Below are 12,898 nucleotides of genomic sequence, written 5' to 3'. Positions count from 1 at the left end.
ATCCGATCCGATCCGAAAATCCGAACCAAATTTTAAATTTCGATTTGGTTCGGATCGGATATTCGGATTTCGAATATTTTGCTCACCCCACACATGACTACATGAGCACACCCTTAAAGTGTGGGCATTGCTGTTATGATTGTGATTTAATTTCCACTTTGAATATCTTATTCTATTTGTTTAAACTAAACATTTTGTGGTGCATACGTCACCAGTTATCACATCAACACTCCATTTTAGACTTATATGTATAGTATATACTGTGGGTACATATAAAAGTTATTTTAGATCAGATCTTGTTAGTTTTATTTTATATTTTATTATTATATTATTATTTGCTGTCAAAGCAATCGTAAGTTCGTAACCTCTAGTCTGCTACATGGTTTCGCTTGCATAAAAGGAAAAAGAAAGAAAATTGAAAAAGTATCTCAAGCTATGTCATCAGTAGGTTATATTTATACTTTTTTAGGCATATATTTTAGAAATAATTATTCAAGATAAAATAATACTTCCTCCGTCCCGACTTTTAGTATTCATTTAAGAGTTACATGAGTTTTAATAAATTGATTGAGTATGTTGTGAGTGGAATATGAGTCTCACATTTTATGTGACTGATAAAATAATTAAAAAAAACAAGAATCCCACCAATTTTTACTGAAAATATAAATGAATACCAAAATATGGAACGACTAAAAAAGGAAAGATGGATACTAAAAGCTAGGATGAAGAGAGTATTAAATAAAAGTGCATGGTTAAGAAAATGTATTGAGAAACATAACAAATTTAAAGGATTTTGAGTAACACATCCACGTCGCTCTAAAAGTGATATTCCATCTATAAACTAGTATGCTTATTCGTGCAATGCATGATGAATAAATGACATGTTTTAATAAATAAATAGTAGATTTTGAAAATAACCAATTTGAATTAGTAAAAAAAAATATCCATTAAGATAACTCGAATTCACGACTAACACTATTTCTAGTTGTAAATTCAAGCTTTAAAACTTGATTCACAACCAACATTAATTATTCAGTTGTGAATTCGAGTTTTAAAGCTTATATCACAACTAGAAATAGTGTTGGTTGTGGATTCAAGCCTCAACCAACACTAACTATTCAACTTTGAATTAAACTTTTAAAGCTTGATTTCACAATTAGAAATAGTGCCGGTTGTGAATTCAAGCTTTAAAATTTAAATTCACAAGCAACATTGATGATGCAGTTGTGAATTTATTGAATTAATTGTGAATTGAAAAACATTAACAACACAAACTCACCTCGACAACAATTGACAGCAAGCAACTTCACATATTTAAATAGATCTGCATCAATTTCTCCATCACTTATATATTTTCTATTAAAATCACACCGAATTTATTTATTTTTTTCTCCCAATTTTGACGTCTCAATTTCTCCTTCAACTCACTGCAAATTCTTATTCTTTTTTTTTAGGGTTGCAAATTCTTATTCTTGTCCACGTAATATACCATTTCCCAAAACACTAGAATTAACATCCATGGCTTGCACTAAACGACCCCCAAATCCACCTTTAAATCCTAACATCCGGTACAGTCCACCTTTAAATTAGAATATAATGCTTCAACCTCTTCTGGACTGTGCAACAAATTGTTACTCCCTCCATCCCGCTCTAAATGTCTCATTTCTTTTGGGCACAAAAATTAAAAAAATATGTATAAAGTAGATAAAGTGAGTTGATGAAAATTGTTTAAATATTAAATATAGATAGAGAGTGTATTACCAAAAAAGGAAATGAGACATTTGGAGTGGGACAACCCAAAATAAAAAATGGGACATTTGAAGTGGGACGAAGGGAGTATTATTTTTTAAGTGGCATCAGACATTCAAAGAGGTATGCCACCCACTGCTCATCCAAAAGATGCCGTTCCAGAGGCTGGTGCATGAGATCGCGCGGGATTTTAAGATGAGGCGACGAAGGGCCGCTGTCGACCGCCCCAAATCCTCAAGCTCCTCGACAACACGAAAAACTCACCGAGCTCGGAGCTAAACTGTCTCCACCGCTTCCGATCCATCGCCCGCAGAGACGACATCGGTCGCGTCTAGCTTCAGACTGCTGCCTTCATCATTGATTTCCTCTCCTCCATCGTTGGAGAAAAATCCGACGCAACCGTCACAGATTAAGCGGTCGAGATAATCGACTACGAGATCTCGCTGCAAACGACGAAGTCGGCGTTGAACCTAAGAGTGCCTCCAATAATAAACTTAAATTCCAGCTTCCAAAGTGTCACATCAGCTTTAGAAACTCACCTACCTTTTCTCTTACATCTCCCCCAACAATAAACCAATTTATTACTTTTTAAGGGTCCCACTATAATATATACTATATTTATATATCTACATGTACATTAATTTTATTTCAATTATAATTTATATTTTACATATTTTAATTATATACTCCCTCCGTCCACGAAAGAACTTCCTATCTTTCCTTTTTGGGACGTCCACAAAAGAACTTCCTATCTATTTTTGGACTATACCCCACCACTTATAATCTTCTTACTTTTCACTTTTCACAACTCTCAATATTAATTATAACACATTTTCACCGCTCTCAATACACTTAACAATATTTTTTCTTAAAACTCGTGCCACTCCCTCCTAGAAAGTTCTTTCATGGACGGACGGAGTATTTAATTTAAATTTTATATTTAAATTATCTAGTATAATAAAATAAAATGACTTTATAATTCTAAATAATAATTAAATTTATATTAATAAAATTAAAATGAGATACTAAAATTAAAATTACATTACTAAAATTAAACTTACATTGCAAAAATAAAAATTACATTAATTAAAAGTACATAAAAAAATAATTCAAATTAATATTAATTAAAGTTAGCTACAGGTGATTCAACAAAGAAATATATATATATATATATATATATATATATATATATATATATGGGCGGTTATTCAATAAACCACCCTTATTTTAAGAATTACGAACCAGCAAAAATGTATGAATTTTATGTATAACACATACGAATTTACTGTATAAAGGTATAAATTGTGAAAAATAAATTTTTGCTACCTTTGGGATTCGAACTCAGGATCATGAATTCGTCCAACAAACTGAAAATGGTTCCTATTTTATATTTTAAGAAGCGTTCTTATTTTAGCCTTCCCATATATATATATATATATATATATATATATATATATATATATTAAATTTACAAAGCAACATATTTATTTTACGTAACATACATATTCAAAATAAAAAAAGCAAAACAAAAAAATGGGAAACACCCATGCAGAAAACAGGAAATTGAAGGAATGGGGGCCGCCAATATTGGGTTGAAATAAGCAATTTAAAGAAATGGGGCCTGCGCCAAAGAGAAAAATGGGACCCACTGTGTCAGCAAAAATTGGTTCCCAGTTCGGAACCAGTTTCTCGATTTAAAAAAAAAAAAACCAGTTTCCTATTTCTCCAATGGTAGTTCTCAATTATGGAAGCTGGTTTTTTGAACCGCTGGAGGCACCCTAACAGTGCTATGGCGGTGGCAACACTACTATTGTGGTGCACAGATCTGAACAGGAATGGGAATGCGTGAGTGAGTAAGAGTGAGAGAGAAGAGAGGCCATTTTTTAATTTTTTATATTAGGGGTAAATTGGAATTTTTACAATAAAAATGGCTAGTTTTTAAATTTTTTATGTGAGTGGATAATTTTTATTTTTACTATATCTAATTTGTCATTTTCATATATTGACACATAAATAAGTATAAATATTAAACAAAATTAAAATATAAACAAATACAAAATACTCCCTCCGTCCACGATATCATTTTCACTTTGTGGATGACACGAGTTTCAAAAAGATAGTGAATAAAGTTGATAGTAATGAGTATTATTGTGAGTGGAGTTTGGGTCCCACTATTATTGTGAATGTAGTTTGTAGATCCTACTACTATAAATGGAAGTGGAAATGATATTGTGGGCGAACCAAAATAGAAAAAGTGAAAACGATATCGTGGACGGATAGAGTATGTTTTAAAAATAAAAAAATAATTCACATCAATTACTTAATAAAATCATGAATTTGAAAATGTAAATTTTCAACTTTGTATAAAGTGTAACATTAATTATAGTTATTAAATAAATTTAAAATTATCCGATAATAAAAATTAGCATTACGCATTATTATTATACAGTATTACATATCATATATAATAAATAAATAATTTTTTTATATATAAATATAAATAGAGTATTATATGGAACAAATTTTAAAATTTGCTAAATGACACACTTTTTTTTGAGAAACTAAAGATGGAATACTTATAAATATTGTATGATTTCTAAATATTCAACCTTATAACTCTCACAATTTAAAGTAATAATAAAAAATCACATCAATAAGCCAATGAGGTTTAACTCAAGTAACAAAGCTGAGACACTCAAAAACTCTCATTTCTGAAAGGTGTTGGGTTCAATCTCGTCTACGTGCAATTTTCCACTTTTGTGTAGATAGTGATCCCGCCTGCGTGCGGTTATCTTCTCACCTTTGTATTATGTCACTGTATATATACACACACAAATAATCATCCATAGTCATATTAAATCATCCACATATACAATTTATTTCACCTCTAAAACATTTTGATTTGGTTTATACTAGAATTTTGTTTTGTTTGGTGAAATACTCCCTTCTCGCACGTTATTTGAGTAATATTTCTTTTCGAGTTGTCCCGTGAACCTTGAGCACTTTTTATGATATTTTTTTTATTTATCTTTTCACTTTTTTACCTATCACATTTAATATATAAAATATCATTTTTTAAAAATTCGTGTTGAAAAAAATTGCTCAAATTTCATGGGACGGAGGGAGTACTAGATATTACCAATAAAATAGAGTTGAAATATTGATATACTATAACATAGGCAAATGTAGTAAGAGAGCCTTTGATGTTGAATTTTTATTTAAATGAATCCGACCGGAAAATCCGTGGGGCCGAGCCCATTTAGCATGGTTGCCCTATTTTAAATTCCCAAAGGTGTGGAATGTCAATTATTTTTTTGTTTGAGGGTCGTAGTGGAGTAAGATATAACCTAAAGGAGCAAGTTGCAAATAAGCCCACAAAATGGAGATATTTTTCTGCGCAGACCCGCCAGGTGTCCCCCCGTTTTGAGGCTCCGAATCTGTATTGATTTGGCCCAAAGCCCCAAAGCTCTCGCCTTTAGATTTTGTCATAGTAATCACCACACGTAGCCCGGATCTATCCTACGTGGCGTATACCAATCCTACGTGTCACACGCTGAGCCCGCAAAAACAGCCATGTCATCGTCCCCCGAAGCAGTTTTTGGAAAAAAACAATCCTAAAATAGCGTTAAATTCCGGAAAGCTGAAAAGAAAAAGACCCTCTACGAAAACACAGGTATACTCGATAAGCCTTATCTATTTTGTCGATCCGAATCCTGATACTGGTGGCTTGCTTCTTGATTCAGCTGCGTTTGCTTCTGCTGCTCTCTTCTTCGTGCAGGAGTGATTTTGCTCTGTTTTGTTATTTATTATATATCTGTTGTTTTCAAAAAAATTGTGGGAGGGGTTTGTGCATCTTTGACTGTCGATTTGCCCTAATTTGACGACCTTGCAAGGTAATGTTGATTGATAATTTGATGTTGTAATACTTCAGCTGATTTCTGTAGAGAGTGTGTTTTCTTATTTTTGGCTGAGTATATATGTGTGTTTTTGGTATGCTGAGAATATTTATTACTATTAGGGATTTTTTGAACTTTGTGTGTGGTGCAGGGCATGATTGATTATAATCACTACTGATGATGTATTTTTGGATATTTAGGTGTTATTACTGGTTTTTTAATGAATAATCTGGAGCGTCTTAGTTGATAGACTAGGGTTTGGAATCAAGTAGTGAGCTGCTTGCTGATGCTCTGTTTTATTGTTTACAGGGTGTGGTATCAGCACTGACAAGGATTTTTGGAGTCGTTACTGAACAGGGACTCAATGTTGTGATTCAGTTTGGGGGCGAAAGTGAAGAGTTGTTTATCCAATTTTACATACACAACTTTGTCTGACTGGCTTTCATGATCTGGCTATTTTCCGGTGGATTACTATCATTTAGTAATGTAGGATTTGGATGCCTGAAGAAAGAAGCTACTACTACTATTGCGCCTTTTGTATTTTTTGGCAAACGTTTATCAGAGGTTTAGTGAGCGAGAGGAATATTGAGCATCTTGCACATCAACGTTGTTGCTGGATCTGGTTGGTAAGGGAGTCTTTCGATGAATATTGATGCTAACGAAGAAAAAGAGACACAAGGTGAGGACAAGAGCGGTGAAGATGGAATTTTGGTTCAGAGACGTGGTTCGGTTCAAGTCAGTGACCTGAATGTTGATGCAGCCGAGCAAGTTGAAACTAGTGGTGCAACTAGTGGGTTGCAAGGTTCAGGTAATTTGCAAGTGCAACAGCAGCAGCAGCAGTCTCAGGGGACAGGGGTTTGCTGGGAGAGGTTTCTTCATGTGAGAACTATCCGGGTCCTGCTGGTGGAGAATGATGATTCTACACGCCATGTTGTAACTGCTCTGCTAAAAAACTGCAATTATGAAGGTAGGCAACTTTAGGCAATGCCAATTAAGAACGTAACCTAAGAGTTTGTGGTGAAATATTATGGAAGGATTTTGAGTTTGGATGAATCGTTGAAGCATGCTAGCAAAAAATCACGTGTGAAGTATTTCTGAGTTACCAAGGGAGAAGCTAGACAAGTTATGTTGGAGGTACTAAACAGAATGCACCCAGTTTCGGAGAGGCTAAAAAATCTAATAACTCAATAGTATAGTAATTGGGAGATTTACAAAATCATTGCATTCGTAACCTCAAGAAGTTACTACTACTATCATCTCCTGAAGGAAGCTAGTTGTTATTTTGCATCTTGAATGAACATCATTGTTATTGTTCTCGAATTTTCCCTTGATACAGCTTTTGGTTGGGGGGGGGGGGGGGTTAGGGTGTTTGATAGTCTACTGGTGTTGCATGTGAAAGTGTTCAAAATCCTCTTCTATCATCTTCGTTCATTATTCAAAATCAACCAACATCCAGAATTCTGTTTCTTCTCACGATTAACCTCCTTCATCTTTCAACATACTATATATGTATGGAATTCACTTTGAGATTCAAAATTGAAATTTTATCATGTTTTCTGCCTTTTTTATAACTCATGGAATCCGGCTTCAAGCTTTTGCCTTGACTGATAACTGTGGAAGAGTACTATGGTATCATGGAACGCCAATTGTACACAAAGGAATTCTTGATAATACTCTATTGTATCTAACTCTAGTTGACTGGCTGATGCAGTACTTGAGGCTGCAAATGGACTTCAAGCATGCAAGATTTTGGAAGATGTAACTAACCATGTTGACATTGTCTTAACTGAGGTAGTGATGCCTTGTATATCTGGAATAGGCCTTCTGGGCAAGATTATGAACCACAAAACTCGCAAGAATGTTCCTGTCATTAGTAAGTACTTATCATCTTGTCACATATTTGTTACCTCAACAGAGGTTCTACTAACCCTGAAGCTGTGAGATTTTACGTGCAGTGATGTCATCTCATGATTCTATGGGCTTAGTATTTAAGTGTCTCTCCAAAGGAGCAGTTGACTTCTTGGTTAAACCTATCAGAAAGAATGAGCTTAAGAATCTTTGGCAGCATGTATGGAGGAGATGCCACAGCGTGAGTCTTCATAACTTTCCCACTCTGTATAATCTGTTGTAAACTTGCATCTGGTATGAGCCATAAGATGTGTAGTGGTTGTACTTCATTCTTATCCTATATCCATAGCAAAGTTGCTTCGACACACCCAACTCATTTTGGTCAGTCTTCACTGGCTGAAACTGCTGCGTGATGATCTAGATTTTCTTGTTTGAATTTTTGTTACCCAAGAGCACATATCTACCATGTAACATAGGACAAGCGTGGTAGTGTTGGTTTTCATTTTTCTTTGTTCCTTTACTTTTAATGTCATAACATATTAATATATTATGTTATTATGTTTCATGGAAAATTTGAATAGAGAAGTGCCTTAAGATAAGGAAGATTAGTTTAGCTCAACTGAGGAAAGAAACAAAGGAATCATTAGTGAGACAATACAGAAGATCATGGCTGTTTCGGGTATACACAATTGTGTTTACATTTAGTTTTTTTGTCACATTCTCATTTTCATCTTGCTTAATTTTGCTTTCAGTCTAGTGGAAGTGGGAGTGAAAGTGCTACTCAAACTCAAAAGTCTGTCAAATTGAAAGGAAGTGAGAAGTCGGGCAACAGTGCAAGTGGTGATGGGGAAAACAACGCCAGCAATGGCTTAAATATTGGAGATGGAAGTGATGATGGGAGTGGCGCACAGGTAATAGTTCTTTTATATTGCATGATACTCTATGTTATAATAAACTTGCCAAACTTTAGGTGCTATTCAGTTTCTAAGACCTAAAAATGTGATATTGGGTTCCAATTGGGATATGGTGTGATCTGAAATTGATAGTGATCAAATGGTTACTTGTGATCAAATGGGTACTAGTTATAACATATGGCCATTGATTGTGAATAGTAAAAGAATCTGAACATCTAGTCGATAAGTTCTGGATTGTCATGTTTTGGCTTGTTACATGGTTTCCCATAGGTAATTACTGAACTGACATACCAGAGATCTATGAACAGAAACCGCCCTCGAGCTTCTAAATCTATATATATAGTTCTGAAATACGAGGGAGAAATTTTTTGCATATAGCTCTAAGTTTGGGATTCCTGGAATATTATCTGGGTGACATTCTTGAACAACATTTTCATAAGGGGGAAATTAATAAGCTTTTGTTCTAACAATACTGTTCAACAGAGCTCTTGGACAAAACAAGCTGTAGAAGTTGACAGCTCTGAAGCTTTATCTCCAATGGACCAAGTTGCTGAGTGCCCAGACAGCACGTGTGCCCAAGTTATTCGCTCAAACGCTGAGCACTCTCCTAACAAAAAAGTGCAAATTAGCGCAGCTTGGGATGGCCATGGACAAAAACAGCTCGGTATGATCTATGTACGGCCAACTTTTTGGCTTAATTCACTCCTTCCGTTTATCTGATGTGGAAAGTGCAAATGTAACTGCAGACGAGGCTAGGAAGAGCAATGACTTAGAGACAGTTGTGCATAGATACGCAGAACCTAAATATGAAAATCATGTAGAGGTACAGTCCAATCCCATTGGTAGAGAATCTGCTTCCAGAGAAGCGGCAAACAAATCAGACATCGACAATAATGCAACCAGTGATTGTAAAGAGCCAAATTTCGAGCTTAGCCTAAAGAGACCTAGAGGGGTGCATGACACAATTGGAAGTGCTCAAGATGATCGCTATGTTTTGCGCCGCTCTGTGCAGTCAGCCTTCTCAAGGTTATGGAAGGACAGATAATTATATGCAACATTTTGTCTTTCTTGTTCCAGCTGTAATATACTATACTAACAAAATTGTTATCAATATCTGCAATTTTATTTTATTTTCCTTGTGCAATGCAGGTATAACACACCTACAAATGTTTTCAAGGCTCCTAATGGGATCACTGGTAGCAGTTCGATACTTGACAATAGTACTGAAGTTGCAAAACGAGAGTCTGTTGGTGATTTACAAGTATATTCAACCGATCAAGTTGTATATCAAAGTTCAAATGGTGTTAGCAATAACATAGATATGGGCTCTACCACAAATAAACTCCCTAAAGATAAATCTGAAGCAACCTCTGCAGTTAATGGCTTACACGCTTCTGCTTTCAGACCTGTGAAAAATGACCTAAGATACAGTCAGCAGCAAGCTGGTCTCACGCCTAATGGAATACAATCTACAGACCTTTGCAGAAGCTCATACCAGGAGCTCCAAATTCAGCATCCTCATCACCAAAGTTATCACCACCACCATCCTTTTCACATGGAAAATCAACCCTCATCCAACCATGATGAATCATCCTTGAAGAAGTTGGCTATAGAAGCTCCACACTGTGGGTCAACGAATGTTGTAGGTGGTCCGGTGGAAGGTACCCTGAGGAACTCTAGTCTAAACAGAAGTACGTCTGGAAGTAATCATGGAAGTAATGGACAGAATGGAAGCAGTACTGCTGTGAATGCTATAGGAAATAATGCAGAAAGTGATGTTGGTCAAGGTGGGAAAAATGGCAGTGGAGATGCCAGCCGTAGTGGCAGTGGCAGTGGCAGCGGCAGTGGGAACGAAAACAAGTTTGCTCAGCGGGAAGCTGCCCTTATCAAGTTCCGCCAGAAGAGAAAAGACAGATGTTTTAAGAAAAAGGTAACAAGTTTCATTTCTATAATTAAAGTTTCAAGAAATAGTTAATTGATTGCTAGTGCGATCCAGCTGTTTATGCGTGAGGCATCTCATCTCTCTTGAGCTATTGCTACATCGAGTCTAAATAATGCAAATGATGTGTTTTTAGGGTTCAGATAATTTTCTTCTAGTCAAGCCTTGATTTTTTCTTATTTCATTCTTATAGTATTGCATTTTAGATTATCGTGTTTTCTTGATGTAACTGGTGATTTTTCGAACTAGGATATGGAGACATTTGTGTGTTTTTAGCTGGTTTATCAGCTGCAGAAGCAAACTCTTATCTTGCCACTATTTTATGGTCACTAACTTGTGTGAGAGGGTTTCACATATCAAAATCCATGAGATTAAAGATCCAAGCAGTAGTGTTGAATATAAGAACAGTAACTTTGAACCAAAAAATTCTGTAAACAGTACGATTATTGTTAGTTATATTCCATACATGTCCTCTTACAGTGTGGTTTTGGCTCAGGTACGGTATCAGAACAGAAAGAAGTTGGCTGAACAGAGGCCTCGTGTTCGCGGACAATTTGTAAAGCAGTCGGGCACCGAAAGCTCAAGTAGAACTGGAGATGAATGATTCCCCACCACTGTACTTGTTGTGTACTAATCTTTTTCTTCCCAAACAGAAACTGTTAATGCAGGAGCTGTCCAAGTATTTATGATTATTTGATGAATGGCATTGCTTGTTTTGTTTTTGTATGATGGTGTAGTCACATTTCGCGATGACACTTTTGGTGGTGTATATTTTGAGTTCTCTCGGCTCCTCAGTTACCGTATGTCAGTGTTTCATGATGGCTTAACCCTTAATTATCTTTGTGACAGAATCAATGGAATGGGAAGCCATAGCAGTCTAGGAACGACGATGGGACAGGTATCTGTTGAATTCTCACTTACTTACACATGAATAAAGCAATGAAATTCATAAACAAATAAATGTAACACTTTGAGCAATTACATTAATTTAATATGATTGTTCATGTGTTATATTGATTTGTTCATGGATTTATTCATGTATTATCATTTCTTACAAAAGGTATTCACTCTCTCTCTCTCTCTCTCTCTATATATATATATACACAAATCTTGTATCGGAGAAAGAAGCGATGAAACATGGGTCGTGCATGCTTACATTGACATATATAATACGCTTAGTGCAGTAAACTTGAATTAGCTTCGAAGGAAAATGAGAATGGAAATGTGTTTTTGAGGAATGATTAAGTAAACAAATAAGAGGTACCCGGATGAATAAAGAAAATGGTTACGTGAAATTCAAAGGAGACAATATAAAAGATAGGTGATTGTATTGACAGTCTTTGACCTTTACATAAGTGGCGTGCTGCCTCCCCCGCCGTGGGCCATGGCCGGAGGCAGGATTATACAAGTTATGCTTGTGGCGGCGCTCATCTGTTTCGATGCATGCATGCATATCATAGATCTGTGCATATGAACCTGTCTTTGAAGAGAGAGAGAGAAGGGGAAGGGGGAGGAGATAAATGCGTTAATTTGGATCGCATGTTAAACACTATCACTTGATAAGGAAAGGAGATCTACTTGAACCGTGGGCCCGCTAGGTAGTTACTGCATCGAAGATGGCAAATGAAGCTGTGTGAAATTAAAGTTTCAAAAGTTATGCTATTTTTAGTGTTATTATTGACGTGTAAATACATAAATTTTGATTTTTAAATCAAGTCTTTAAAAGTGTCAAATAATAGATGAACTTTTAGTTTATTTAAAGGGGTTATGATAAAAAAATACATGAACTTTAGAAAAAAATGTAATTTTCATCTGAATTTTCAATTAAGCCAAAAAATACATGAATTTATATTTTTGTTGTAATTTTCACCTAATCTTGACTTTCAATAAAATTGAAGCTTAATTGACAGTCGAAATTAAGTTAAATATATTAAACTTTTCTTTCTTAGACCTCCGAGCTTCTAATTATTCATCATCATCAGAAGTTAGATCAAAATCAGGTGAAGTTCCAATTGTAAATTATTTTGAAAGTCAAATTTAGGTGAAAATCGTAATAAAAATATAAATCTATGTATATTTTAGCTTAATTGAAAGTTCAGGTGAAAATTACAACTTTTTTCAAAGTTCGTGTATTTTTTTGGCCATAACCCCTTATTTAAATTTATAAGAGAACAATTTTGCCCCCGAATTAAAATTGATGTGACATTCGCATTAACGTGATAAACTACTATTGCCTATTGGTGTGTAAATGCACAAATTCTGGACTAATGTTGATTTTTAACATGATTTTTTTTAAAAATGCCAATTAACACGAATGTTTGGAATTTTCACGGACTAAAATTTCTCACAAATTGATCCCAAAGTAGAAGGTAAAATTATATCACAAATATAAGAAGATCCCACTGAGAATTGCTTTGTTTTCGTGTATAAAGAACTAAAATGATCTCTATTCGTATATTTTTATTTAAAGCACATATTCTTTTTTATTTATTTTTTGATGGAATATATTCATTTTTCTTGTGAAATAATCTGTTCGTAGATGACTTTAAAAT

General features: G+C 34.9%; 1 protein-coding gene and 1 long non-coding RNA gene across 5 annotated transcripts; one reads left to right on the top strand and one right to left on the bottom strand.

Annotated features, from left to right (window-relative positions):
- Window positions 1–5,169: 5,169 nt before the first annotated feature.
- Window positions 5,170–11,072, top strand: LOC130997634 (two-component response regulator-like APRR7). 4 transcript variants are annotated; one of them, XM_057923022.1, is made up of 9 exons: window positions 5,170–5,422; window positions 5,955–6,612; window positions 7,357–7,518; window positions 7,601–7,734; window positions 8,246–8,404; window positions 8,891–9,071; window positions 9,154–9,433; window positions 9,557–10,337; window positions 10,843–11,072. In XM_057923022.1, the coding sequence occupies exons 2-9, from the start codon at window positions 6,288–6,290 to the stop codon at window positions 10,948–10,950; spliced, it is 2,130 nt and encodes a 709-aa protein (XP_057779005.1). In that variant the 5' UTR covers window positions 5,170–5,422; window positions 5,955–6,287; the 3' UTR covers window positions 10,951–11,072. The 4 variants fall into 4 exon arrangements, with proteins under 4 accessions (XP_057779005.1, XP_057779008.1, XP_057779004.1 ...); XM_057923025.1 differs by having other exon boundaries at window positions 5,273–5,422; window positions 5,955–6,779; XM_057923021.1 differs by having other exon boundaries at window positions 5,394–5,642.
- LOC130997694 (uncharacterized) lies at window positions 10,734–12,120 on the bottom strand. The gene is made up of 2 exons (XR_009093157.1): window positions 11,692–12,120; window positions 10,734–11,248 (listed from the first exon to the last, which is right to left on the bottom strand). It is a non-coding gene; the product is annotated as an uncharacterized LOC130997694 (long non-coding RNA).
- Window positions 12,121–12,898: the final 778 nt, after the last annotated feature.

This window comes from Salvia miltiorrhiza, chromosome 8 (genome assembly GCF_028751815.1).
Source record: "Salvia miltiorrhiza cultivar Shanhuang (shh) chromosome 8, IMPLAD_Smil_shh, whole genome shotgun sequence".
Taxonomy (NCBI): domain Eukaryota; kingdom Viridiplantae; phylum Streptophyta; class Magnoliopsida; order Lamiales; family Lamiaceae; genus Salvia; species Salvia miltiorrhiza.
The sequence above is the reverse complement of the archived record's forward strand: the minus strand, read 5'-3'. Positions and strand labels throughout refer to the sequence as shown.

Coding starts and splice junctions, on each gene's coding strand:
- LOC130997634 (XM_057923022.1), top strand. CDS start 6,288: ATGAATATTGATGCTAACGAAGAAAAAGAGACACAAGGTGAGGACAAG. Junction 6,613..7,356: donor AAAAAACTGCAATTATGAAG/GTAGGCAACTTT, acceptor TGGCTGATGCAG/TACTTGAGGCTGCAAATGGA. Junction 9,072..9,153: donor CCATGGACAAAAACAGCTCG/GTATGATCTATG, acceptor ATGTAACTGCAG/ACGAGGCTAGGAAGAGCAAT.